Source organism: Mizuhopecten yessoensis, unplaced genomic scaffold, assembly GCF_002113885.1.
Source record: "Mizuhopecten yessoensis strain PY_sf001 unplaced genomic scaffold, ASM211388v2 scaffold11139, whole genome shotgun sequence".
NCBI lineage: Eukaryota > Metazoa > Mollusca > Bivalvia > Pectinida > Pectinidae > Mizuhopecten > Mizuhopecten yessoensis.
Genome location: NW_018408899.1, coordinates 1,998,978 through 2,026,326, shown reverse-complemented (window position 1 = coordinate 2,026,326; position 27,349 = coordinate 1,998,978). Strand labels below are relative to the sequence as shown.

General features: G+C 35.8%; 1 protein-coding gene across 1 annotated transcript in view; it reads left to right on the top strand.

Moving 5' to 3' along the window:
• Positions 1-22,728, top strand: part of LOC110466639 (protein patched homolog 1-like) — an 81,670-nt gene extending 58,942 nt beyond the window's left edge. The window contains exons 13-29 of the mRNA XM_021523273.1: positions 337-435; positions 690-815; positions 3,744-3,862; positions 4,224-4,456; positions 5,699-5,859; positions 6,055-6,228; positions 6,539-6,677; positions 7,102-7,247; positions 7,546-7,714; positions 7,912-8,000; positions 8,883-9,074; positions 10,560-10,697; positions 10,878-11,020; positions 19,475-19,844; positions 19,996-20,101; positions 20,317-20,423; positions 20,737-22,728. Of these exons, the coding sequence (XP_021378948.1) occupies positions 337-435; positions 690-815; positions 3,744-3,862; positions 4,224-4,456; positions 5,699-5,859; positions 6,055-6,228; positions 6,539-6,677; positions 7,102-7,247; positions 7,546-7,714; positions 7,912-8,000; positions 8,883-9,074; positions 10,560-10,697; positions 10,878-11,020; positions 19,475-19,844; positions 19,996-20,101; positions 20,317-20,420 (2,508 nt within the window). The 3' untranslated portion in view covers positions 20,421-20,423; positions 20,737-22,728. The remainder of the gene's footprint in view (positions 1-336; positions 436-689; positions 816-3,743; positions 3,863-4,223; positions 4,457-5,698; positions 5,860-6,054; positions 6,229-6,538; positions 6,678-7,101; positions 7,248-7,545; positions 7,715-7,911; positions 8,001-8,882; positions 9,075-10,559; positions 10,698-10,877; positions 11,021-19,474; positions 19,845-19,995; positions 20,102-20,316; positions 20,424-20,736) is intronic.
• The last annotated feature ends 4,621 nt before the right edge of the window (positions 22,729-27,349 follow it).

Sequence of the window (27,349 nt, the reverse complement as noted above, 5' to 3'; positions counted from 1 at the left end):
TGGTAGACCTAGAAAGCCAAGATCAGCTACGTTTTTCATCTGTATTGTAGCAGATGTTCAGCGGATTTGACCTACCGAGAAGATAAAAAGAGGCACGGACAGAATTCAAGCCCAGAGATGTAGTCCAAACGTGTTTTTCACGTTATCTGTTGTAAAAATGCAAAAAATACACAGATGTTTTTTACATACAGTGCTTCAGCGATGGAAATATCATTTGAAGACTGTTGTGTGTGTTGCCATGGGGAAAGGTCAACCATTTGCAGTGATACTACCTTGTGCAATAAGTATACATATATTTAAAGAGCAAAAAATTTCATTTATTTCTTTTAATTTCAGATTATTCCATTCTTGGCTCTAGGACTCGGAGTTGATGATATGTTTCTTATTGCTCACACATATTATGAAAATGGCAACAAAAAATCCATACCCTATTCAGTAAGTGTTTTACCCTACTTAAAGACATTTGCTGCAAATAAACACGTTATAATTCATGTATCTGCAGAAAACAAAAACTTTAATCCTCGTTTAAAAATTATGAACTTGTACTAATTTTTTTTTTGGTATTGAATTAAAAAACAGAAAAGGAAAATAATTTGCTCGATGTAATTCTGTTAAAGATTTTGTTTATACGGTAGATTTTGATTATTTGCAGTGCTGAAATTAATTAATTTATTCTATCACTTGTTCAGGACCAGACTGCAGAATGTCTTAAGAGGACTGGTGTGTCTGTACTTTTGACCTCTGTCAATAACATGCTGGCTTTCTTCTCTGCCGCTATCATCCCAATACCTGCTCTCAGAGCATTCTCCCTTCAGGTAAGCAATTTCACAAACTTTTCATTTTCCCAAAACATTAGGAAATCATTGCTTGAAATGATCATATTTGGAAAAGAAAAGGTCAATTTGATTTTCTCCAAAAACTACATAAAGATGCTGAAGATTAGTTTATTTCTGCTGTTGAAACTCATTACATTCAGAATTCACCGGTTATATATACAAAATAATGCCGTCAGTGTGGCGGTACAATTGGATGAGCAGTGTCTAAGTGCTTTTAGGAAGCTCCAGTACAGGTGGGCTAATTTGAGATGACAAGGTTTGACCACTTTGGCTGTCGGACGTATTGAGTGGCTGGTAGCTATATAGGACGAGCGACAAGACAATTACCTGTAGAGTATCTCCTTTGTCCTACAGGATTAGGAGTCATTGTTCTAACCCTGAGTGTAGTGTGATTGGTAAAGCGTGGGTTAATATCACATAACCATAACAATAAAATGTGACCCGGTATGGGAAAAAAAGGCCACAGTGTATCCGATGTTATGAGTAGTATTGTATATATATTACCACACACAGAGCCGATGGTGACATGGTTTATGAGGTACGATTCTGGTAGGTAGATCAACAGAGCGGTGGCTTAAACCTGCATGATGTATCTGTATGGTTACACAACCAGGTCAGGGCATGGAGTAGTATTGGGGAGGGGATCCAGGGGAGGGGATCCAGGGGAGGGAGCAACAAGGTATCACAATATCAAGATTACCTTAAACAATGACAGTGATTTAGATTTCTGTACTGAAACATTCACAGCTTGGGATAGATGTATTATTGTAAGTTTGTATAAGAAGTTTGAACATCGGCCAGCTGCAGTAGTGAATAGTTTCCTCTCCGATGCGTACATTGATGCATGGCACACGCACACGCGTATGCACATGCATTAGATGTACATCACAGACAGCCAAGATTTTGGTGGAGATGGGAAATGAATGGTATTGGCTCTGGATGTGCAATGTGTAGTATTTAGTATAATGGGTCACTGGTCCCATTAACACACTGCAGACTGAAGAGGAGGGGGGATATCCTCCCCCACATGCATTGGGAGGGGGGTTAAGTACAATGTACAGGGCTTCTCCCACATTCACTCCCACACGTTCAGTGTTAGCTATGTACTTGTGTGGTAACATGACAAGAACATAATATGATTCCTTAGGTCTGGATCTACGGGCAAGATCCCACAAAGAAATACATTTCTATCATTCTCACCTATTTCCATACCTCTTCACACGACTTTGCACTGAATTTACTTACATGATAGAGGTATTTTTACACTTTTTAGGTAAATCCAACAAATATTGTGAAGAATGAACATGACGTCTTTCAAGATATTGAAATTAAAGGCAAAATTGCGTAGTGAAATGGTTAAATGGTTTCTTTAAAAATCATAAGTAGGATGAATTTTTGGTAAAGTAATTGTACAGTATTATTTTACACACTATTTACTAATGTAGAATTACAGCAATGAAAAATATGGAAACTGTTTTAGAATTTGCTCATTATAGGTGTCGAACTTACGTATCAAACATTTTACATTTTATTTATGACCCTTACAGCAATGAAATGGTAAATATTTTAAACAACTAATCATAACCCACCAGGGACCCTTCCCTGTGTTTATCATCCCTGTTCAAAACAGAAACCTGCATAAATATTTTAGAGGAGTAATATCTTTCCTGAAAGCTTATAAAGTACAAATACTTTATGACCGAAAGAAAAGATATATATATATGTCAGTCAAATTTTAAGCTAAAGCATTACCAAGTCCCAGGTGGTATGTGTTAACACAGTGACACATCTATTACGTTACATGGAAAGTATGGATACCATGTATATATAGGTTACACTAGGTAGTTGCCTTTCACACACATCCAAACCATGTCACTCCCGAATTTAATATATCTGATTGTAACATACAATGATGAAATCAAAGGCAAAAGCATAGATTCACCTTGGTTAATGAGAAATGGTAATTTATTCCTTTCCTACCGATGTCAAACTCCGAGAGTGAGGAAGGGGGACAGCTGTTGAAGAAACGTGTGATTGGACAGAGAATTTAATTTGAATTTCATCAAGTTAAAGAAACAGAGAGTGTTAACACGAACCATATGGTTTGTACCTCACTTCAACCTGTATTTGACGACACTTTCGTTACAAGACCACCAGCAGATCAAAATCGACTGAATTCATTCAATTTTTTTAACGGTATTCGGTGATTGACTGATTTGTGTTTCTTATGAATATTAAAATTTCCAGATAATACCTGTCGGTGAAAGGCCACCCTGATTTTGTGATTTTGCCAATAGTTACTATTTTGTTCATGTGTATATTATCTCACTGATGCATCTATAAAATTCACCAGCCTTTGCCAAGCTCATTCACATAATGTTTTGAAGTGAGGCGAGGGAAGTGGTGATACACAAGACAACAATCGCTATTATTTTGTATATAAAACTGGTGATAAAATCTCTAAATTACAGTGAACACTTTGCAAGTAATATATGATTGTACAGGGCACATATAGAGAATAAAAAGGATCAAAGCTATGAGGATATTAAAATCAGTGTGTATCGCTGGCTGTGGTCTACTTCTGAAGGCGAACATGTAAACATTTTATTGCTTTTAAATTGTTTTCTGCCTCCATGCTATTTGTGACAGTTTTTGAAGTTTAGGACTTCAAGTGATTTTATCTGTGGTTGAGCTTTATGAAGCAGTTTCTGATTATAGCTTGAATTACTTATATGTCCCATTCAACAGTAAGAACAATTGAATAAAATTATCAAATTATGTATGGAATAAAATCAGAAATATTTGTGTATCAGTTTTGTTTGCCCACATTCTTTCCTAAAGTTGAGTGAGGTGGCTGTTGGCAGTTGATGGTCATTTGATATTTATGTCTAATTTGTATATTTCTAGGCTGGTATTTTGATTCTCTTCAACCTGGGATCAGTGCTATTGGTATACCCAGCCATCTGTAGCTGGGACCTGAAGCGGAAGGAAGACAAGCGTGTGGACATCTTCTGTTGTATTCAGAGGTAAGTTCTGACCATGTATAGGTGATGACAGGTCATATAGGTGATGGCAGGTCAGAGGTCAGAATTAACTGTACAGGGTAGGTCATGTTCAAGGGTCATAGGTCAGTATTAAACTTGTACAGGTGAAAGCATGTTTTGTTGGGGGTGGGGGTGGGGNGGGAGGGGGAGGGTTGTCTCATTGCCACTAGTTAAAGAGGTGTTGGGGTCAAATAGAAATTGTTAAGTTTTTGATTTGGGATTTTGAGCTTTACTGACTTTGTATGCTACTCACTGTACATAAATTTAAACCATTTATAAATGTAAATGAAGATAAAAATTAAAATATAGTTTATACTGATGAACTGTGACTATTTTTCAACAGTTATGCTGAGAATAACAACAACACAGTGATAGATCTGGCTCCCAGCCGTAACGAGTTTGAGATGCGTGACCAGAGCCCTCCCCCCTGCTACGGTACCCCACCCCCTAGTTACAGTCCCAGCCCTCCTCCCAGTTACAATGCAGTGGTCAATGCCGGACCGGATGGTGATCATGTGGTCACTTCTCTTGCCCCTGAGGGCTTGTTTGTGGCCAGACCAACCCCTCTTCCATCATGTAAGTAGCCATTTTGAAATTTACATATTTTTATGCACATATGCAGTTTATATTGTGCAGAACTGTATTTAAGAATAAACACTCTCTGGTAATTATTTTTTCTGTAATTTATTGGCCATTTAGGATTTTAGCGATATGTTCGTATTCATGAGAACTGATAATTTGTTTGATTCTTAAAATTTTAAGCTAAGGTAATGTTTTTTGTGATATTTTGCTATCTTGTCCGGATTCAACAGTAAAAATACGTATTCTTTGTGTTGATCTGTTTTATGACATTTTAGCAGTATACTATCAGTGAAAGGTATTCTGTATAAATTTAACATTCTTGAAACGGACACGTTTCATAAATTTTGTGAGATATGAACTTAAAATGTAGCAAGTCTTGAAATAAATCAATAAAAAAAAAAATCAGGGCAATACACTGGTTTACATGTACTTAACATGAGGACATGTTACAGGATGGGAGACAGACTCCATTTTCTCTAATTTCATATGCTAAAAACATTTGAAACCACTCCGTGAAATTTTTATTTGAATCTCTATCTCCTTACATACTTGTGTGACTTTCTGTGTAATATCGCTACCAAAACTTTATAGTCTAGATCAAAAGTGTGAATGTTATACCTAAAAACTTTAATGACTATCTAAGGGGACGTAAACTGAATTTTGTGAGCATAGCGACCTCCCCTTAGGGCTACACAACACTTTTATGTAGAAATCAACAAAACAGTGAGAGAGAAAAAAATATTATCTTACTCCATAACCCTACAGCATAGCTGCCAGCTCAGGTTTCAATTTGATTTGATTTACAAAGTATTATTTTCATGCATATGTAAAAAGAATGGGGATTCTTCACCTGGCAACCCAAATTCAAGTCTCTACAAGTAACCTACACCACTTAGTAATTTGAAAAAAAAAAAGGAAAATCTAGAAACTGCTTTTTCATGCCAAAGTATCCTGTGCACTTTTCATTCAAATGTCAAACAGAAAATGGATTATTTGTCGTCCTGTCTGCCATTCTACTGTTAGAGACTAGCCACCGAGGGAGGTTTTCATTAAGTGAGATTTCCCTAATCAAACAATTTTACTAATCATTTATGTTCATTTCACGATCAGGAATTAATATTATTGATAGCTTTGATATTTTTCTGTTAATTCAAAAAAACATTTCTGATTTTTTTTTTTATCTTTCCTAGTCATTTTAGCGCCATTTCTAAAACTGTTTATATTGTGTTTTGTCAGTGTGCCCATCCACGACCTCTTCGCGCCAATGTTTGACCCCCGACGACAGAGTCAGCTGCGGGGAGCGTTTCGCTCAGGCCCAGAGGGAGTGTCTCAGTTTGAGCCTCACCAGCTTCGCCACACGAAGGGTGGGACCTTTTCTGAAGAAACCTCCCGTCAAGGTATGTGAAAACTTGAAATATCAACTAAGTCATATCAAAGTTGGGGTCATAAAACAATTGTTAAAGATAAGCAAAGCCTTAAAATCATTGAATCAATAATGCATTGAAATGACCAGAATGCTATTTTGAATTAAACGATGATTGGAATGATGAGAGTTTGTAGTTACGGTATATTTGTATTTGTTTTCTTTACAGGTTTTCACCGTGTTATCATTTGTTATTGTGTTGATGGTCAGTATCTATGGCATTACAAAGGTCAAGGATGGCCTTGACTTAACAGACATCGTTCCGAAGGGCACTAATGAGTACAAGTTCCTAGAGGCACAATCGGATTACTTTGGCTTCTACAATATATACCTAGTCACAAAGGTATGTTTAACTCAATGCCATTCACAAAGACATATTCTCACATGAAAGTTTTGGATTCAAATTATGTAAGATGAAATATAGAAATCATATTGTTTGTGTAACAGAAAGAGAGTAGTGTGCTTGCACTTGGGATCGAATCGTGATCACATCGATCCCAGTCTTCTTAGTCGCACACTCTAGACCACTGGGCTAAAACGGAATTCCCTCTAGTGCGAAGCTAGAAGGCGACCGTTATCCTATGTACAATTAAAATCTACCTCATTTGATTGAATTTGTGAAATATGTTCTATTGTCTCTTTCTATATTGCAGGGAGATTTTGATTATCCTAACAACCAACCCTTACTACTGGAGTACCACAAGTCATTCCAAAGTGTAGGAAAAATTATCAAGCGTGAAGATGGCTCACTGCCAAACTTTTGGCTGATTATGTTCCGGCAGTGGCTGGAAGGTGAGTGAAGCTGCCATGTCAGAATCTATTATATGATATAGTGTAAGGTCTGAAACTTACATGTTAAAAGTATGTACAATTGTTGTCATGTAATTTGATACGGCTGTTAGTAACTGGCCTGGTCTTGAGAAGCCACCAGGGCCTTCCTCAATTAGAGCAAATCACCACTTCCTAATGTACTTGTGGTATACCATATTTGTTCTCTAAAGCTCAGCTGGACATATTTGCTTCGGTGAAATTATCCTGAAACATGGTTTCATTTCCAGGTAGGACTAATTAATAGCTTGATTATATAAAGTATAGTATAAATGTACATCTCTGTTGTAAATTTTGTTTTTATAATGTACGAAACATAAATTTGAAAACTAATTGGCCGTTAAACTAATCATTTAATTAATCACATTATTATGAAATCAACTTACAGACTTGCAGACAGTATTTGACCGTGAATATTCGGAGGGACGGTTGTACCGTGACGGATGGTACACCAATGCATCAGACAGTGGTGTACTGGCATATAAACTGTTGATCCAGACCGGAGACGTGGACACACCTTATGACAAAAACCTGGTACGTAACATCATCTTCGATATAAAAACAAAATCCTCCGTGTGAAAGTTTGGAAAAATATTGGTAAGATTTATATGTATTCGGTGAAAGTGAAAAATTTGTGTTTTAATTTTTAAATATTTAAACAACTGATGAACCTTTAAATGTTAAATTTGGTGGGTTCATAGCTTTGTAATTGAGAGGGTTACGAAGTGTTACTGTTTCTATTGTTTATCTTTATATGATCATGTGTGCTGTGGGGCTGTTGGGCTGTTGAGAAACAAATTAAACAAATCCATAATAATGATGTTGTTTACAGTTTCCCCACAACCGTATGGTAGAAAATGGAATCATTGCCCCAAAGGCCTTCTATAGCTACCTGACCGCATGGACATCCAATGACCCAATGGCCTATACTGCATCCATGGCTGACTTGCATCCCCCTACCAAGGATGAGCCGCATGACTCCTACGATTACGAACTCAAAAGTAAGACATAAATTGGAACATGTGGGAATTGATTTCAATGAATTATAATCATTGGCACTGGCATTACAAGGGCTAAAAACATAACAAATTCAGAATATTCAATGCTGTTCCAAATGTTAAAACCACATTTCTTCCAAATGAAATGTTTCATCCTTTGTTGTATGGTTTTAATGATGATGTTTTATTTTCCGTTTCAGTATCCAAGGCACAGCCTCTGATTTATGCCCAGATACCATTTTATCTCACCAACCTGTCCGACACGGAGGACATCCTACATACAATCAAGGTAATTAGGGATGAGCTTATTGGTGCACTTGAGCAGGTGCCTGTCCATTATAGCCAGGTGCCGCCTCCCTCTCAACTCATTACCCCAGAAACTAGACATTACGAGTCAAACTTTGCTCCCCACATAGAAATGTGTACTCTTATTACATCTTCAACAATATTTACTGCTGCAATTGTAAAAGTTAATTTTCTGTTTCACATTGCTGGTGGTAAATACTTCTGAAAGTACCGACCATTTATGATTAGAATTTTACTAGAAGACCTAATGTAATTGTAACAAACGTTACATATGTAAGAAAGGGGTTAAAACAAAGTGTACATGTCTGTTATAGATGTAAGGTCTGTTAGATGAGAGTTACATGGCTGAAAAGGCAGCTGTGAAATCTAAATGGAAAGTCAGGGCCCAGGCCTAGTTTATACTCGGGGGTATTACAAATGAGGTTGATATGTCTGTAGGTATCACGTGTTGGGGGCACCTGTGTGTGTGTGTGGTACAGGGCCTGGTCAGGCATCTGTGTACCCGGTAACCAGTCTCTATCTCCCACTAAACAGAACTTGCACAGATAATACCTGATACCATAGTGATAGCGATAAACAGCACCACTAAAACATTAACTTTTCACTCTCTATTGCCACAGGTTAGTTAGAATTTACTTCAAGATAGAGGTTTTTTTTGAGGTGTGTGTTCTTTTCCTATTCTATTTTTAAACATCTCTTATTTGAATTTATTTTTTTGTATTTTTGTCCTCAGATTTGTATGCATTAGAAGTAATGGGAATGGATTACATCAATCTGATGTTGTAGGAGTGAAAGAAATAATTAACTTGTCATTAATTCTGTATTTGTAGGGATATTTTGAAATTAAAACTTTCGACTGTTACAGGCCATCCGTGCAATCTGCGACTCATTCACCGAGCGAGGTTTACCAAACTATCCAAGCGGAGTACCATTCACGTTCTGGGAGCAGTACATCAACCTACGCTTCTATCTGATGTTGTCCATCCTGTGTATTTTAGTTGTTACCTTTATTGTGATCACCGTTATCCTTATGAATCCCTGGCTGGCCAGCATTTTGGTGAGTAGCCAGGACAATCAGCAAATCACAAATAGCAGTGTTGAACTAAATAGTCTTGGGCTTCCTGATTAGCTGTTTTAGTAATCAGAATATTGCTAAAATACATCATTATATATATAGTTTTGTCAATTGTCATGATTTATTTGTAGTAAAATTGTAACCGTCGCAGCAAGTTCATTCTAAATTTTCTTTGGTTGGTAGATGTCGGAAAGGGATTGTTGTGTTAGAATGTTGAAACTGAAAAACTGATAATTGCTCGTGGACATATTTAGGACATTTCTGTCGTTACATCGGGTGTTGTTTGCGTGTGTGTGTTTGTTAAGTTGAGAATGAAACTCGACATAATAGTTTGTCATACGTTTTGAATTACGTCCTCGTGCTGTCACACCAGCCAGGTATGTGTTTGAGTTGTAAGGATGAAAACAGCGACTGTCATGTTTACCACAAATATAGCGATAGTCATCCATCTTCCATGTCGTCGACGCAGGCACAATATGGTTCAGATATATCCCTGCACGTGTCAGAAAATAGTTACTCCTGAGAAACGGTAGAAGGAGACTAGACCCTATTTACACTGGCATCATATATACAGCACAGATAAAATACTCATGAAATCAGCTGAATCACATGTGAAGCTGAGTGATGAAATTCCCTGTTGATGCATTTTTGCCGGATTTAATTGAAAGAGGTAAAAAGCAAGCATCATCGACCTAGGATAGCTTGTGTACAGATTGTCATAAAATGTGATTGTGACCATCAGTGCAGTGCTATATTGCCGTCAACATGGGGAAGAAACAGATTTACATTTTTTTTACTGTAAACTTTTTATAGAAACCATGTGTGACCGGCCCTCATCATCTCTCTTCACAGGCCACAAAAAACAGTATAACTATGGGGAAGCGTTCGCTGTGTTACATTTTACAGTTGTTGAAATACTGTCATAAAGTTCTTGCTGTTTCTGAAAAGATGTATCGAGATTTTCATTGGTGTTGGCATAGAAGCTGGCTATTTTTAGTGAGTGCGTAGCCTACAATTTCCACAAGTTTATTATAGGTAGAGTACAGTACTGCTTGTATCATGGGTTCTCTTTTTATTTGATTGCAGTTGAAGAGTTATCAAACTGGCCTTGGAAACAAGAATTTTATAACTTAACAACAGTGATATAAGTGTTCAAGGAAGCTTATTTGGCAAAGTTTAGAACTTTTAATATAGTAAATGGCTGGAACTAGTTTAAAAGTTGTATATTAAGTGCTGGAAGTGATTGATTCAGTTTGTGAGTTTGTTTTTAATCATAAAAAGTTATTGTTCTGGAAATCTACAATTAAAAATTAAGAATAGCTTATAGTCCATTAAGAACCCACCACAGACTCAATAATTAGCGAAACAGAGTTGTTTCCCGGTATTTCAATATTGGTTATGTTTGTACCAAAATTTGAAAAGAAATGATTTGAGATTTTTATAAAATGTCTTTATTTGTTTTGACAGGTTGTTGTTCTGACCATGATTGTGGTTGAGCTATTTGGTGCAATGGGTCTGACGGGTATTAAACTGAGTGCCGTTCCTGCGGTGGTTCTCATTGTCAGTGTTGGCATCGGAGTGGAATTTACCGTCCATGTGGCAGTGGTCAGTATTATTGATTTATAATTCAGATATAACTTTGAAAATGTGATCATCTCAAAAAAAATGTTTAAAGATATTTATTGAAAAAAACCCACTGTATTTCTGATGAAAATTCAGCCTTTGGATTTTCCTGTAGATGAAGAATTTCTTCAAGGAAATAATGTTGCATTTTGGTTGTTACAGGGTTTCCTAACGGCCATTGGGTCACGAAACAAGCGCATCATGATTTCCCTTCAGCACACCTTCGCCCCAGTCATTCATGGTGCCATCTCAACACTTTTGGGAATTGTCATGCTCTTGAGTGCAGAATTTGAATTCATTGTCAAGTGAGTATTGACATTTATTTGTAGATAATTTTGATCCACTCATTGCCAAAACTTGGTCTGCTTCTATTGCCTTTGCCTGAGAGCAACACTTTCTCTCATGTCAAAAATATTATCAAATTTAGGAAATTGGTAGTTCAGAAAGTAAGACAGAACGGTTTTGTTGATTACCACTGTATTTGCATTTCATATGGATTTCGCAGTATAATGAAGAACAGTTCCACGGGACATATCAGTTTCTAACAAAAGGCAGAATCACACTGTTGTGCGAAGATTAAAATCAAATACTTATTCCTTTTCGGAGAGTATATTGTTAAATGATAGTTTGTTGTGGTTAAATTTTCAGAAATGATAATGATTTGTTTATACGATGGGAGATTGTTCTAAAAATAGTGTGTTTGAGGATGAAGATTTCATCTAATTGAAATAGATGTGCTGTATATAAATTTGATATCCACAAGGAAATTTTCAATCATTGTGAAGCTGTTGGTACATAGATGGTTATAGAAGTTATGCTGCAGTGCATGTGTTTTTGGTTTTAGATTTGTTCTGTACACAAACCCCCATGTAGAAACCTCCTGGATGCAGCAATAGTTCAATTTAAAGGGAAGGACGACTGGGAAGGGGTGTGGTCTGATAATGAAGAATTGATTGAAACAAAGATATTAATGTGGTAGATTTCTCTTTCTGTTCCGCAGTAATCTCTCCCCAGCTGCTGTTATATCAGAACCCCACACATCCCTTATTATCCCCATGAATGACATCATAGCCACGCTGATAGCAAGTCTACCTTTTTTTTTTATGTTGAGAAACTTTTGTGGTGGAATAGTGTTCGCATCATATACCTTCACAAACTTTCATCAATAAAGTGTGTATTGATGTGGTCTAGTACTATTTTAGAAATTCATCATTGGTTCAAATTGGAAAGATTTTTTTTTTCTGAAATAAAGAAATTCAGCATTCATTTTTTTTTAATATTTAAGTATCGCAGTTTTCTGTCATAAACCAATCCACAGGAAAATTTCAGGAAAATTTGGTGTTTATAATTCAGTTTTTGGGTTCTTTGAAAGTTATTATGATCAGGTCCTAAGGAGACATAAATAAGTTAGAAGAGAAAATAGAATAGAAAAGAAATTATTTTTAAAATTTACTGTTGTACCTGTAGGCATCCAAAATGTAAGGAGATTTATACTCTAGATAAGTTTGCAACACAGGGTTAGGCAGTGTGATTCCCTTCATTTTTGTATATGATAACCAAACACAATTTTGTTCCCTTCTTGATTCCATTATGTTTTTATGATTTTTTTTCTCTCGGTTTTGTGTACATGACATCAGTAGTGTTTTTAATGATACGAAAATATAAAGTGTTCAGCTTACGGAGGAGCAGAGAAGTTGTACTCAATCTCATTACTGAACACTGATACACATGGCCTATAAAACTCGGCCCCACTGAATGTTACAAAACTTCTAGTGTGGGATTCAATGTGATGGCAGGGAGGATGGTGTTTCCAAAAAAATGGGGTACATTTGGGGGTCACATTTGTTTTTTTGCCCCTCATTGCCTTCCACACTACTACTACAGAAATGTATGTATAACTGATGTTAATTTACTCTGATAGATACTGACAATATGAACTTTTTAGGACCCGCCTTAGCTTCAGATATCGGCACAGGAATTTTAAAGTATTCATGACCTACATGTACACAAAAACATACAATTTACCTCGAATCGCAAAAAAAATAAATTAAAAAATCGGAAAATATTAAGATTAACATTAATTTGTGTATATTTCTGGAAGCTGATTGAAGTTAAAATGTTAAAATAAAATAAAAACCTTGTTTTGGCTGATCTATCAAAGCTACCAGGCTAATGGTAACAATGATCTCCCTCAGGTGCAAGCACTTAATTGCAGTTTCCCATTTTTTGTGTAAAATTATGCCAACAAAACAATGTCTAAGTTTAAGTAAAGAGACATTGAAAATACCAAGAGTCATTCACAGAACTTTGAAATATTTTGACTCTCACTAATGAGGTACAGAGATACAATATCGGAGGGCAGGGATTTAACTAGCATGGCAGAAAGACTATTTAAACAAGAGATATAGCCAAGCCTTTTTTGTATTCCATTAAACTTTTTAAACGGCATAGGAAGTTTTCTTTGGCCCGTTCATTTATAGTAGTACATACAGCTCTAGTGATCGGCCAACACTATTGTTACCATCGTCTGTCAGTTCCTGGTAAATTGAGACCCATTTCATACTGAGTTTGTGGTTTTGTATAATTTTCTGCAGTTCTTTAAATAAATAAGACGGCTTTATGAGCTAGTTTCGTGTAAGGTTTGTGCTAGAAGCATAGGTGAATAATGAAATCCGTTTGAATGGGATTGAAGAAAAACTCTATTTATCTACCCCGACCTATAGTTTGTGAGGAGGGTCAATTTTCTTTTCCTTTCTATTGAAAAGCTAAGACCCACATCAGTGGCCTGGTTAGCTTCTGTTCTGTTTTTACTTGTGCTTCTGTCTCTCAGAATATTACATACATTAAAATGAATACCAAAACCTGTACTTGTTTATTACACTTAATCATCAACTAAACCTATTGAAAATGAAAATATCAATGTTTTCAGAGTGAATTCAAGAAAAAAATGGGATTTAAACATTTCTCGGTAAGCTTAACTCACTTTTAAGTATGTAGCTTACAATGGAAGGCCGACATTCAGTTGGCTGTATAATGTGGGGTGCTGTCCTTCGGGCTTTTTTCACTCAGTGGGCTATTTTCATAAAAGCTGTACCACTACATATAGGGTTGGAGAGAGAGAGACGGACCACCCAGCTAGTGGGTATGAAATTTCTATACCGTAGCCCATGCCTCAGTGGGAAAGGCAAGGGGTTACCGGAGTCCTCTGTACACTACAACAAGTGGAAGGAGAGGGGGGAAAACAACCTTTTATCCAAGAATGTTATTCATTTCTTTGGTAGGAGTGAGTTACTGAAAACCAACTAGCCTGTATATGCTGTGGGGATAACTTGTATGTGTATAATAATATTATCGGTAGGTTTCCATTTGAAAAAATTAAAATTAAAAGGCATATTCATTAAAAGGACAAGATAATGTTAAATTTTAATTATTATTTTTTTAGTTATTTTTAGTGTACAGTACTTCTTTTCAAGTTTTTTTTAATCTTATCGGCCAAATTTTTAAAAACTGTTTAATTAAAATGTTGATCATGTTATTTAATAATTAGAAGCCTATTTCTTTATAATTGTTGGCAGAAGATAAGTTCAAAGGAAATTGAAGATCTGCATAAAATACACATCTCAAAAGATTTTTGATGTGTATTGAAATGGCTAGACTTCACTGTAGGTAATAAGCGTGTCTAGAGGCACGAGTCTTTATATAGCAAAAACAAGTATTTGTGGATTTCTGGGCAGGATATGTTATGCCTATGTAATCACCATTAAACTGATCAAATTACACGGGTAATACAACAAGAAATTTTGTCTAGCATAAAGAAGATTTCTGAAATTCTGATGTAAATCAAAAGTTGTGTTCTCTTGCTGTCTGAGTCAAACCAGCAAACATTATTATTTAAATTGTCTTCACACAAGGGAATAATTGTTATTTTTCTAATTTATTTTTTTCACTTGATTGTTAGATATATATTCGTTTGATAAGATTTTTATAAAACAAAAATTTTCACCTGACTGTGAAATTCTGCCAGGATAGCATTGATAGGACACTTATGTACATTGAATTGTGATGGGACCACCGTGGTGAAATTTGCATATTTAGAATAAAGGGTAAAAATCTGACAAGGGCTTGACATGAACTTCCTTTGTGTAAGCAGTATTAGCGTATAGGGCTGTTCTCTAGTGTAAGGCAGCAACACAGAGCTGACTGATGATAAGGTTGTGCCCAGATCTGGGACCACCCACAGAGTCTTACCACCTCCATCACACTTTGTGATTAAGAAGGAAATGAAATAAACACAATACTCTACTGCAGTATATCTATGCTCTTAAAACCAGAATTTAATGTAGTTTACAGATTTGATTTTTTTACCTCTGTTTGCTACATCGGTGTTTCGTCTTGATAATGAGCTTTATGAACAATACTCGTAAGTGAAATGCCAATTTATCGTAAAGCTACAGCATAATTACTAAATTAAATTTGACCTGGTGCTCTGACAAACATCATTTCCTTCTTGTGTATAATGTAAAGGCACAAGAATGAAGTCTGAAAAATTACCTGTGGGACCATGCTGCACTTTTGTTTTTCCCCTATCTTGTGAATGTTTCCAGATGCTATGTGCCTTCTCCAACGATTGTATACGTTCCTCAATACACTTGAACAATTGAAAGATTCATTCTACATATTTTGAGTAACTTTTAATGTGGAAAAAATCATGTGGTAATTATATAATAACCTCATCTTGAGATTTAATGTTGCAATCAGTTTTATCTTTTAGTTATAAGAACATCCTGTGTGTGATGTCTATAAATCAATTCTATCCAGGTATATATAGTGTTAGTTCGCATTGATCAATCATCATTGTAACCAGTCAATGATAACAGTTCAATGTTAATCTTACAAAAGAAGGCCTTCCAAGGAAGAAAACATCAATTCTAGATTGAGTAATTGATTTTGGAGAAATAAAAAATACTTAAAAGAGCTGAACATATGGTATGGAAATTTGAATATTAAGCTGTATATATGAAGCAAGAACACTAGCTCATTAATTCCACTGGTATGAGAGTCATTCTTAAAACCAAATGGAAGATTTTTTGTTTGAGGAAAAATGTTGTAAGATTAATATGAGATGAATGAGCGTTGTCACTACTTGGAGTCAGGACTATACACATCGTAACATTAGCTGAGAACAATTAATATCTCCCTACCTTAACCCATTAAGTAAGGTAGTCGGTGTTTATTGGGATGTCTGCTAGCCTATTAGACTGAAGGGAAGACCTTCCCCACACCAGGCCTAAGGCGCTACATCTCGCAATGAGCATACTTTCTTGTCAGGTGTTTCAATCTTTGATATAAAGACAAATATTTTATTAGCCTTCCACTTAAGATGTACTTGTGAGGTTGTTGTACTTTGGACAGGTCTGAATTATTATCATTTAATAATATATATATTTTTTTAAATTGGGGAGGTAGGGTCAGGGAGAAAATTCATATTTCCTTTTTTCTTTCTTCATTATTTCACTTTTCAAGACTTATCATCTGAGAGAAACAGAGAAAAAAACGAGAGAAAAAAATAGCGAAAAAATGAAAGGAAGTGTGTCCTAGGTTGTGATAGAGGTGTAGAATGTGATGAACCAGGCAGTGATGGAGGCAGGGGTATGGAGGGCGCTGGTTGTCTTCATTCATCGCCTTTCAGCTCCCTACTCATTAGAGAAAACCAAATGCATCACATTGTGATGAAAGGAGAGCTAATTGCCTCCCTTAACAGCTAAAGATCGGCAACCAGGTGTAATACTTCATGAAAAATTAAGTTGTTAATACTAGTAACAAAATTAAAAACAGAAAGGAAAGACTTTCAAATGAGTAAACAATGTATGTAATACTCATATAGAAATGTCTTAAAATCACATATAGTTAAAGACCTTTTTGGCTGTTAAATAAATGTCTTCAACAGAAAAAAAAAGGAAAAAACAACAGAAGAAAAACAAAGTGTAAGTAAATTGTATTTTTGGGAAAAAACAGTACAATAAAACTATAAAACAATCCTCACTTTTGAGCACCTAGTCTGGGAGAAAGAACTGCATGGTATGTATGCTATGTAATAATTCTGAAGTAACTGTAGCCTGTTGCAGTTGATTATGGGGAACAATAGAGGGGTGGCAGTGCTCAGGTGTGGTCTGTGGCCATGGTATGTGGCCAGTATCAGTCAGGCCTGCCAAGGAGAGATGTTGGCCGTGGATAAAGTCACTGATTACAGATAGACATCTTACAATACTGCAAAACCTATCTTTCGCCTTGTTTGCAGTAATATGACTTCATATAAACAGTTTCCTGGTGGTCTATGGTCTGTTTGAAGTGCTATGCACAGCCTACACACAGCTATTTGTTGTGGTAGTCCTACATATGCTCCGGTGAGATCCAATTTTGATCCAACTGATACAAAGTGTAGTTATGCCTTGTAACAATGAATTTCTTGTTTGAACACAGTAACTAAAATATCAGATAAAATACCACAAATGATAAAATGAACTTTTCACTGTAATGATCGTTTGCAAAGTATGTAATATCCTTTAAGTGGTTTTTCTCACAAACTTTTTGGATTACCTATAAAGGTAATTTCAAATTTAAGATTTTAATTTAAGCTTTTATTAAATTCTATTTAGACAACTGTTGACTACTATACTTCAGTTGCAATATGTTATCACATATAATACCTGCAATACATATATTTACCACAATAAACAGATTATTGATTTGAATTTTGATTTTAAGTTAATTTAAAATATACTAAATCAATTGAATTTTAAATTTTAAATTTCAAGGCTAAAGAAATGAGTAAGAAAACTTGCATATCTTATGTATATATACATTTTTGAAGATTGTGAAATACCAAAATGGCATAGTAAGAGAAAAAACATTCTGTTGGGGTTAAAAAAAAATCTGGAAGGAAATGTGCTCTTGTTAAAGAATAAATAGAATCTGAAAAAAACAGATAGAGGAAAAGCTGTAATCAGCTCCTTCTAAATATTTATGCTATGGTGAGGCAGGAAGGTTTGATTTTGTGTAGGATCTGTAGTCAGTGGCAAGTACGGCTGCAATCTGAGTGAGGGGCTGACATAGTTCATCTGGCTAGTGGAGGCAGGTTTTGCAGCTATAAGAGCTAATACCAACTGTGTGTGTGGCCGTATACTCTTGTAAAATCTGATTCGGTGGCTCCATCTCATTTATTTGATGTATGTGTTTATATACAAGGTGGATGTCATGTCTACAGCGAGTCCTGATTTACTCTACGTCTTACCTTTGATCCATACTGTCTAACACAGAATGCTTTTAAAAATGTTACATAATTAAAATTTGTGTAATATTGTCAGATAGAATCTCCCTCGACAGTTGTTAAAAATAAAGCAGCCTCCTTCTGCATAATCTTCCCATTTGATTTAATATTTCACATCTTCTCAGGATTACATTGTTTGGTGAATTGTAAAATTATAGAATATGAAATTCCTCATGGGTGGTCCTGTCTATAAATTACAGAGACGATTCTTTAAGCTTGCATCAGTTGAACTGTGTAGTATATGAATGGTATTATGCTTGAGCACACACCTTAGGAAGAAAACATGAAATCCCGCAGCACATTATGTGATTTACTTTAGACACAGAGTGATAACATACTCACCGTATCTGAAGTTCAAATGTACTTTTTTAAATGCCAGGAGAAATCGGTGAGCAAGTTTGAGCAAGTAAAAGAGTGATATTAAAATAAAAAAATAAAATTCTTTGTCAATGTAACACATGGGTGTATTCCCTACCATAGAAGGTGCCTTTGATGTAGTTGTTTCCTTTGAGTTTGAGCAATGCGTGATTGGTCTATGACACTGTATCGAAGAGAAGTTACCTGATGGAAAGTTTGCCATAAAAATCAAATTACTTGCCATCAAACCCACAGGAGGAAGTGGCTGCCTTCTGACCTCAACCTGACACAACCACATGTAGAGGTCAGGAGGTCAAACCTGGAGGTCACGGGGTTAAACATGTCATAATTCACTAAACATGACTATTTTTTCCCTTGCTCCTGTCATATCATTTTACCTTCTTACAGTCATGCATGCCAGTTTTAATTTTCATTTATTTTTTGAACTTTTAACATTTCATTGGAATAATTTTGATATTCACATTTAAATAAAACTTGTAAGAAAATTGCTTTTTGTATGCATTTAAAAAAATGACTGAAACAGTGGGGTTGGATGATTGTGATATTGTTGGAGGGAAATGAAGGGAAGGGCAAGGTGCCAAGCTATGTGGAGATATTTATAGACAGGCCCTGCAGGATGCCTTCTACTAAAGCGGCTCAGCATTTCCTCCATCTAAACAGTGTTATTGGTCAATTCAACATGGGTCTGTGTGGTCCCGAGGAGGTAGGGCTCCATGGGTGTAGATAAAGTCAGAGGAGTCTTGAAAATAAATAAAATAGGTTTTGTTTATGGTGGGCTCTGGGTATGGACTGTATATCTGTCAGGTTTTGTTGCTTTAGGGTCTCCCACCTACTCCTAGTGTTTGCTTGTTTGAGATGTGTGCTTCTCAGGTGCTCTGCATGTGTTTTCAGATTAATCTACGTTCCTTAAAAAAATGGAGAAAAAAAATGAGAAAACTTTGGTAGAAAATTCAGGTATTGTTAGTATGCTTAAATGTAAGAGATTAATTTTAACCTGCATCTGAAAATATGGTATACAATGTATACATGTATTTGGTTGTTTTTGTCTTTTCAGGTATTTCTTCAATGTGCTCGCAGCTTTAGTTGTAATTGGTCTCCTTAATGGCTTGGTGTTGTTACCTGTGCTTCTGTCCCTCTTTGGACCTAAAGGAGAGGTTAGACCAAGAGGAGAGCACCCAGACAGACTAGAAACGCCATCACCAGAACCGTCGCCAAAACCAAAGAAAAAGGTACCGGTACGGGCAACAAGAAGCAGTCGAAGGTTATATCCCAGAGTTGCATCTGACAACTCTCTGACTACTATCACAGAGGAACCATCACAATACTCCTCTCATGAAATCATTGTCGAGCCAGAGGTCATCGTGGAAACCACCCATGTTCCAGTGGGTGCTAACTATGACAGTAGCAACAACAGTAGTAGAAATGTAAGTAGTTTACATCTCTCCAAATTAGCCACAATGACTGTCTACATTGGTCTCAATTTGGGCAAATTAAACAAAAATATCTGTGAACTTAATTCAAGGTCAAATATCAATTAACTCTAAATAATTGCCTAATGTTCCATGTATATTTCAGAGTACACCACCGGGGTCGACTGCCTCCACGCCGCTGGCATCCCACATTACACGGGTGAAGGCTACAGCAACTGTGAAGGTGGAGGTCCATACGCCTATTATGCACGGTAAGTCTTCTGTGTAAGGGAAACAACTCCTGCATGTAAACATATCTTTTTGAATGTTAAATTGACAATGTAGATCCCCCAAATTTCCATGTTCCTGGTAATACTTTGAAAAACAATTATGCATTTTGGTTCAGCTTTTTCAAAAAAAATGTTTGCAAATACGTGTAAAAAAATGGAATTTGTTTCTGATGTGTATTGTTTAATTTCGTTTTCAGGAGGCACAGTTGAAATGTCAGTATCAAATAAAAACCGCAAAAGCAAAAGACGGAAATTAAAAGAATTAGAAAGTTCAGATTCAGATTCCAGTAGTAGGTCCTAGCAGGTATGTACAATATTGTTATTCTTGTTTGATCAAAAGGTAGACAGGAATCAAATTATTGAGTATAATAATGGTACCACATTTATAAAAGATATTCTAATTTTTCAATAAAAAGATTACCAGTGTTATTGAATTACACACTGTGGCATATAGTCATTGTTTGGGAAATACCACAATTATAAGTAAGGGTATTGTAAATATACTTGATAAAATTGTACATATACATGAAAAATAAACTACAGTAATAGAAACTTATGTCTGAACTACTATTAAGAAAAGATATTATATTAATTTGATCTTTCTTTCTTAATTGCAGAAGGTACAGTTCTGTGTGGATAATTGGAAGGTGCTAAGGCCCTGTGTTATATAGACAAATACCAGGCATCGTGTGGGACGTCATATGAATGTCCTTTCTTCAATGCTGTGCCACATTTCTCAGTATTCTCTCAAACAAGGTTGTGTGTCTTCCATTACCTGGAAGACTGTACCACTTAGTGCTAAACTGTGATGTTCGAGATTACTTGGTGGGTGGATGTGCCGTCCAGGAGCCTTATAACTGCATCCTGGGTGTGGCACATCCATCCTCTAGGCAAATCGCAGAGTGACTGGACACTCGTATTACTGTTCATAATTATTTACTTAATATAAAGGCAGCTGAACTTCAAAGCTAGAGGACAGCTATGTTTGCTAATGGCCAGTGTTATCCTTCAGATCAATGCTAAATAAATCTCAGGTGTGTGAAACAAAACTTCGTTAGCAGGTGTGTAAAACAAAACTTCGTTAGCAGGTGTGCATGCAGCATGCAAGCTCAACTCATCAACCTACCGTTGTTACGTGTTCAAAAACGACATCATGGAGATAACTACCCAAGTTGTGTTACTAAAGACAAAATCTTCGCAACCTGGATTCACCTAGTTATTGTTAAAACTTGTCAACGGAAACGGAGCCTGCAGTTGTGTGAAGCACAGACTTAAGCTAACCCCATGAGTGGACCGCATATGTATTAAACGGGTGTCAAGCTTAACTGGCTTGTGATTGCTTTATTATGAAGGATAAAATGTGGAGTATACATTGTAACGTTAATGTTACCAGGGAAAAAAGAGAGAAACACTCTTTCTTAATTTAATGTGTGAAGTAAGATAAAGACTTTGAAGCTTTTTATTCAGACATGAGATGGGATAATAGATGACAATGTCCGATTTCTGTACTGGTCATCTGGTCTGTCTTGTTTCTGCTTACTACGGGTACTGTATAATAAATATTATGTGTTGATTGTCCTTATCAAAGTGTCATTTTAATACTATGAATCCTGTTGATGTCGGGGGAGTTAATCATTAATAAACAAATGTAAAATCAGGTCGGACTGTTCAAAGGTTTATAACTTTTAAAAAAGACGTACTGTTGAATCTTCGCGTTTGATCTTGACATTTTCCATCTCCTTTTTTTTTTTTTTGGTCATCATTTGGAATTCAGTGGCAATATGTCATTTTTCTACCTTTGCTGTCTGCAGTATTATCAAAATTATTTTTTCATTAATGTCTTTATATTTATTTAAATAAATTGACATTAATGATATTTTTTTTTTTTTTAAATGTATTTTTTTAAAGACTTTTGCAATACAATCTTTGAACAATCTGGCTCCAGGTGTAAGATATTGACACCCAATTTTTTTTATGAAGTAATTGATGTATTTTATTTATTTATGAATTTGAAAACAAATGTTATCATTTGGCACTGTAGCATAGCACATACTCCTATAATCTTGAAAGTATTACTTAATCGTGCTGTGCTTCTGTGCCAATACTGATGCTGTTATAAGAGATGTATAATAGTCCTGTTACATTGTAAGATAGTCTGTATGTAGTAACTAAGTTTATTATCAGAGGCGAGATGTACAAACTTTAATGTATGATGATGTAAACATTATTTGAGGTGTATAAAGTGCTGTTATCATAGGTCGAATAGGGATGCCAACAAGAGGATACAAAGTATTATACACTGGGGTGTGGACGGCACAGATTTGGGGTTTTAATTATCGGAGCTATTTAGATTGTCGATTATTAAGGGCATTGATGACCATAAGGGATGGAAAGCTGATTTATAAAATTGGGCATTATTGTGTTTATATGTGAAGTATTATTAATGGTACTAGAAATCTGTTATGAATATTTAAAACTTTGAAATATTTGGCAAGGTATACGTAGTAGAAGCTATAGCATCGATATTATTGCCTATTCCATCTTTGCATATTGCAGAGTTATCTTCCCTTGTGAGCAGGTATTGATTGTTACGTCATTCGCTTGTGAGAGTTACGTCATCAATTTTTGAGAAAACGATGTAATTTTCTCACACAAACCAATGATGTCACAATCAATACCTGCTGACAAGAGAAGATAACTGCAATACGCAAAGACGGAATTAGTAGCACAAAAAGGAAGGAGGGATGGCAGGGACTGACCCAAGGTTTTCAAAGGGAGGGGATTGGGAAGAGAAAGTCGGAGAGCTCGAGAGGCACAGATAGAGAGGGAGAGAGATCCAGAGAGAGAGACTAGGAGTGGTGAGAAGGATGTATGGGGAGGGATTCTGGGGTGGGAGCATACAATACATCTCCCAGGTCTGTGCTGAACCAATACTCAATGTTGTAAGTCTTTTGTATAGCATTCCTTAGTACAGACTATCTTAATGGATGTTTGGAACAGAATATTTTATCTTTTTAATTTGAAAATTGATTCCCAACAACATTTTATATACTATAGCCCTAGTTCCCTACCTACTGTTATATAAAACTGCCCTATTTATTTAGTTGTATTGACCCCACCTGTCCAAGCATCCATTAAGATAGATAATCATTGTACGCATATTGTAACATTCTTTTTAATTATTGAATGATTTTAAACCAAAGATGTTTTCATAATAGTATTGTTTGTAGAACCTCAGGCATGTGTAAAGACTTTGTGTCTTTCGTAATTTGCATTGTTAGTCCCCACCTTGATTTTTTTTTGAACAAAAGATTTTTTCTATAATGCTCACTTATTTTTCTGCTCATATTTTTTTTTTTTTTTTTTTTTTAAATATCGAATGATAAAGCATGGTAAAAACTCTTTATTTCTTTTTTCCCCATCTAATAGAAATCTTAAAATGTAAAAAAAATGAAAAGTGCCTTTTCGGTGTAATTGTTGTTCTTGTTTCATCTGTTTTTTCCATAAAGTTCATAAAGAGAAAGAATAAAGATTTTTTTCTTGCATATCAGGGTACAAACTGTAAGAAATCCTTCTCTGGTAAGGGCTCATGATCTGTATGAAACCCCTAAGCCAGGTTTGCTTAAACTACAAAATTCTATCTGTTTCTGGAAGTATTTTTGTTGTCCATTATTTCATTGTGTACAAACTCAAGAATCGTTCATTTTTGATAAATTTCATATGAATTGGATCAAGTTTTTGCGATTTAAAAAAAAATGAAACAACTTTTTATCAATCAACCAATTTTGATATGGACATGAGAATTTTACCAATATTGAAAAGAAACAAAATTCTTTTTATCATTTTTTTTATTAAAACTTAATTGCTATATTTTCTGATCTAGTGCTACTGTATGTTCAGGCCAGTCTTGAAATGATTCTGAAAAATGGCAGGTTTGCAATTGCTAGTAACTGTGATAATCCAGTTATGTTACACTGCCATATCTGTAAATTATAAGTTTTTTGTCTTGTTATATTTACAATGATTCTTTATTATGTGCCCTTCATTGAGCCCCAGCCTGCCAAGCCATACTATGGCAGAATGTCCCTGCTTTACCAAATAATACACACTTCAGTGACTTTCATTACCTCAGTATATAGGGCACACCGTGTGGCAGGCCTGGGGCCCAAGATGGGGTGATTTGCCTGTGATAGGCCTTTGAAAGGTGTATAATACTCAACTAAGATGTAAATGGTAGATGAATATTGCCCTTCTTACTGTGTTCAGGCCCCACAGAGAGGGGGTAATGTATGTGTAAACTACCACATACACAAATAATGAATAAAATGAAAGAAATGAACTTACCCTGGCCTTCGTGTTTTGTATGATGTTATGTTTTTAAAGCTACTGGAGCCTCATGGTTCTGTATTAGAATGCCAAATATGAAATCAGGATATAGCCCTTGTTCACAGGGCATATGTGATATGTTGAAATGCAGTAGGTCTTGCATATTTGGATGCAATGAGCTCGAGCAGGAGTTAACCGTGTAACGACAATGTCTTACCTGTGCAGAATTACGGTGTCTTACCTTTGGGTAATTGCAATATCCTACCTGTGTTTTGTTGCAATGTCTCAACTCTGTAGAAGGCAGCGTCTGACAACAGGTCTTTGCCAGTTGATTTGAAGCTGGCCCTCTTTCCCTCTAGAATGCATTCCTTCCTAATAATGTAGTATAGTGTGTAATAAGTTACAGTTAGACTTTCTAAATGATTATGCAGAAGCCAAACTAAGGTAACCGTGTGCTACAACTTCACATGTCAGATAGGATCAGTTTGAATGACGGAGAATATAATTGAAAGTCGATATTGCAGTAAGGTTAGGTTAATCAGAATGTGTACCGGACTGGAGTCCGACAGTAATAGCTGATATACCTTTTAACATCACAATGACAAGACATCCAGGTAATGAACTCACCTCGCGTCTTGCTGTCTACGTCAGCGCATGGACATCATACATCTACAATCGTAAACAACCTCAGACAGCATAGGTATTCATGACCTCTTTGTCCAACTTCTTTTACTATCCAATGTACTTCGTTGGAATCACAACAAACGTGTAACACGTCACATTTTTTTTGCGTCTTCAATTAAATAAGAGATTTTCGAATTAACGCGAAGGTTTTTAATAAGGAAAATGATTTATTCCCAAAATCTCGCAACTCTAATGTTAAGTAGTCAATTAATAGTTGCAATAGTTAGAACTTGCAACGTTACAGCATTGTCAAGATTAACAACGTGTGTAATACGTCACATGTTTAAACAATTTCCAAATGATATTAAGTGATACGGATGAGGAAATACATAGACGTGTCCCTTAAGCTTGGTCAGAGAGTTGTGATCTGTCCAAAGTACAGAAAATGTGTTTGTGAAAAATCAACAAGTCGGGGAAACCATTGAACACGTGGAACCGATCATAACAGGAAAACGAGTGAACATGTTAAAGACCCGAAGATAAAAGAAGGAATTTTGTAGTCCCGAGAAAACTGAACAGGACAGCCGCGTGCCGGTAACGAATGTGCAGACAAGAATGTTGTCAACTTTCTTGTAATGTTATGTGCCTTTTTCAACAACCAGTCAAATTAAAATAAAAGAAACATCCCTAATCTCAGTTACAGGGGACAACGGGAATCCTCCTAACTGACTTGGGTATTGCTTTTATGTAGCTTTTGACCAGACTTTGGTTGGAATCCATTCATTTTAAAATTAATTATTGTCAAGAAATTCCGAAAGTGGCAGGGAAAAACATATTATTGAAGTAAACAATACAATTGGCTTTAATACACGTACATTTGTGTCATAGAAATTATCATCAAAAGGACAAAATGTTGCATGATTAACCTTGAAAAGATAACACATTAACGTCAATCAGCTGTAAAAATATTCCACTAGAGAAAATGTAACAGCATGATAAACCTGAAGTATCACGTGGTCTCTTAAGAAAGATTTGCTAGAAGATCTAAAGCCATACTTTTGAAAAGTAATTGAAGAGTACATTGTAACATTCACTAGAAGACGACAAAAGAACACCATCTGAAATACGTATCGCCTACCGCATCGCAGCTGAAAGTTGGCACAATCTATCGGTACAAGGAGAAACAAGGTGTGAAGAAATGTCACCAACACAGACTGTTGGAGAACGAACATCAATATTGATCGGGGCAATAGGACAAAAGTTATCAGGGTTCAAACTTAAAATGATGAACATGAACTCTCGGCAACAAAGCTGCAATGAACAAATTGTCCAAATTTTATAATCAGGGTATTGTACATATTGAGGATGTAGATTAACGGGAAACAATCGTTTGCTATTGCCAACAAAAGTATCACTCAAAACATCTTCCAGAAAATCGGATTGCAAATAAGCAGAACTAAGACAAAGTCTTTATAACAAGTGAGGATACTGTCTCTAAACCAATCTTTCTCGAGCTTGAAACGTACGAAAGTTTTTGTGATGTTTGATAGTAAATACCCCGCATAGTTCCGAAGTCGATGCAATCTTGAGAGGCAGTGACGAGAATGTACTACTAAGATAAACATTCATAGCCTGGACGAACGACGCTAAACACACAATCAGCTCAGGGATATAGTACATTAAGAAAATCTTGCCCAAACAACCTACCACCGTCAAAGTTGCACAATTCTGTCGAAACACAAACAATTGTTTTAGTTATCTTACTTGAAAGTGAACTAGCTACCTAAACGTCCACATAAAAATAAACAAATTGTGATCAAACATGACACAAAAATGATTTTCTTCACCCAGAGGTGGGTAAGGTACTAATAAATGAGGCATTGTTTTGTCTTAAATTCAAAGAGTGCATAATGTGTTTTGGTTCCATGCAATGAAACGAAAATGAGTTGAAAGTAGACTGTATGTATAAGATGAAGCAGTTGGACTTATGCACAGAGTAATGAAAGTGTCGGAGGAAGACTGTAAATATAAGATTAAGGAGTCGAAATGTGCAGGAGTTAGACTGTTGTTATTAGATAAATGAGTTGAGAAATGACTTAATATAAGTGTTAGTTAAACGAATCGGACGTAGACTGTCAATCTTGTTCAATTAGACTTTGTCCGTGTAAGAACCAGTTACAGTTAAAATAAGTAAATATGAGAAAAAGATACATTTTTTTTCTATTTTGATCATATTGAATTAATACTTATAAACTTTTTGCGCCTAAGCTCTGATTCATA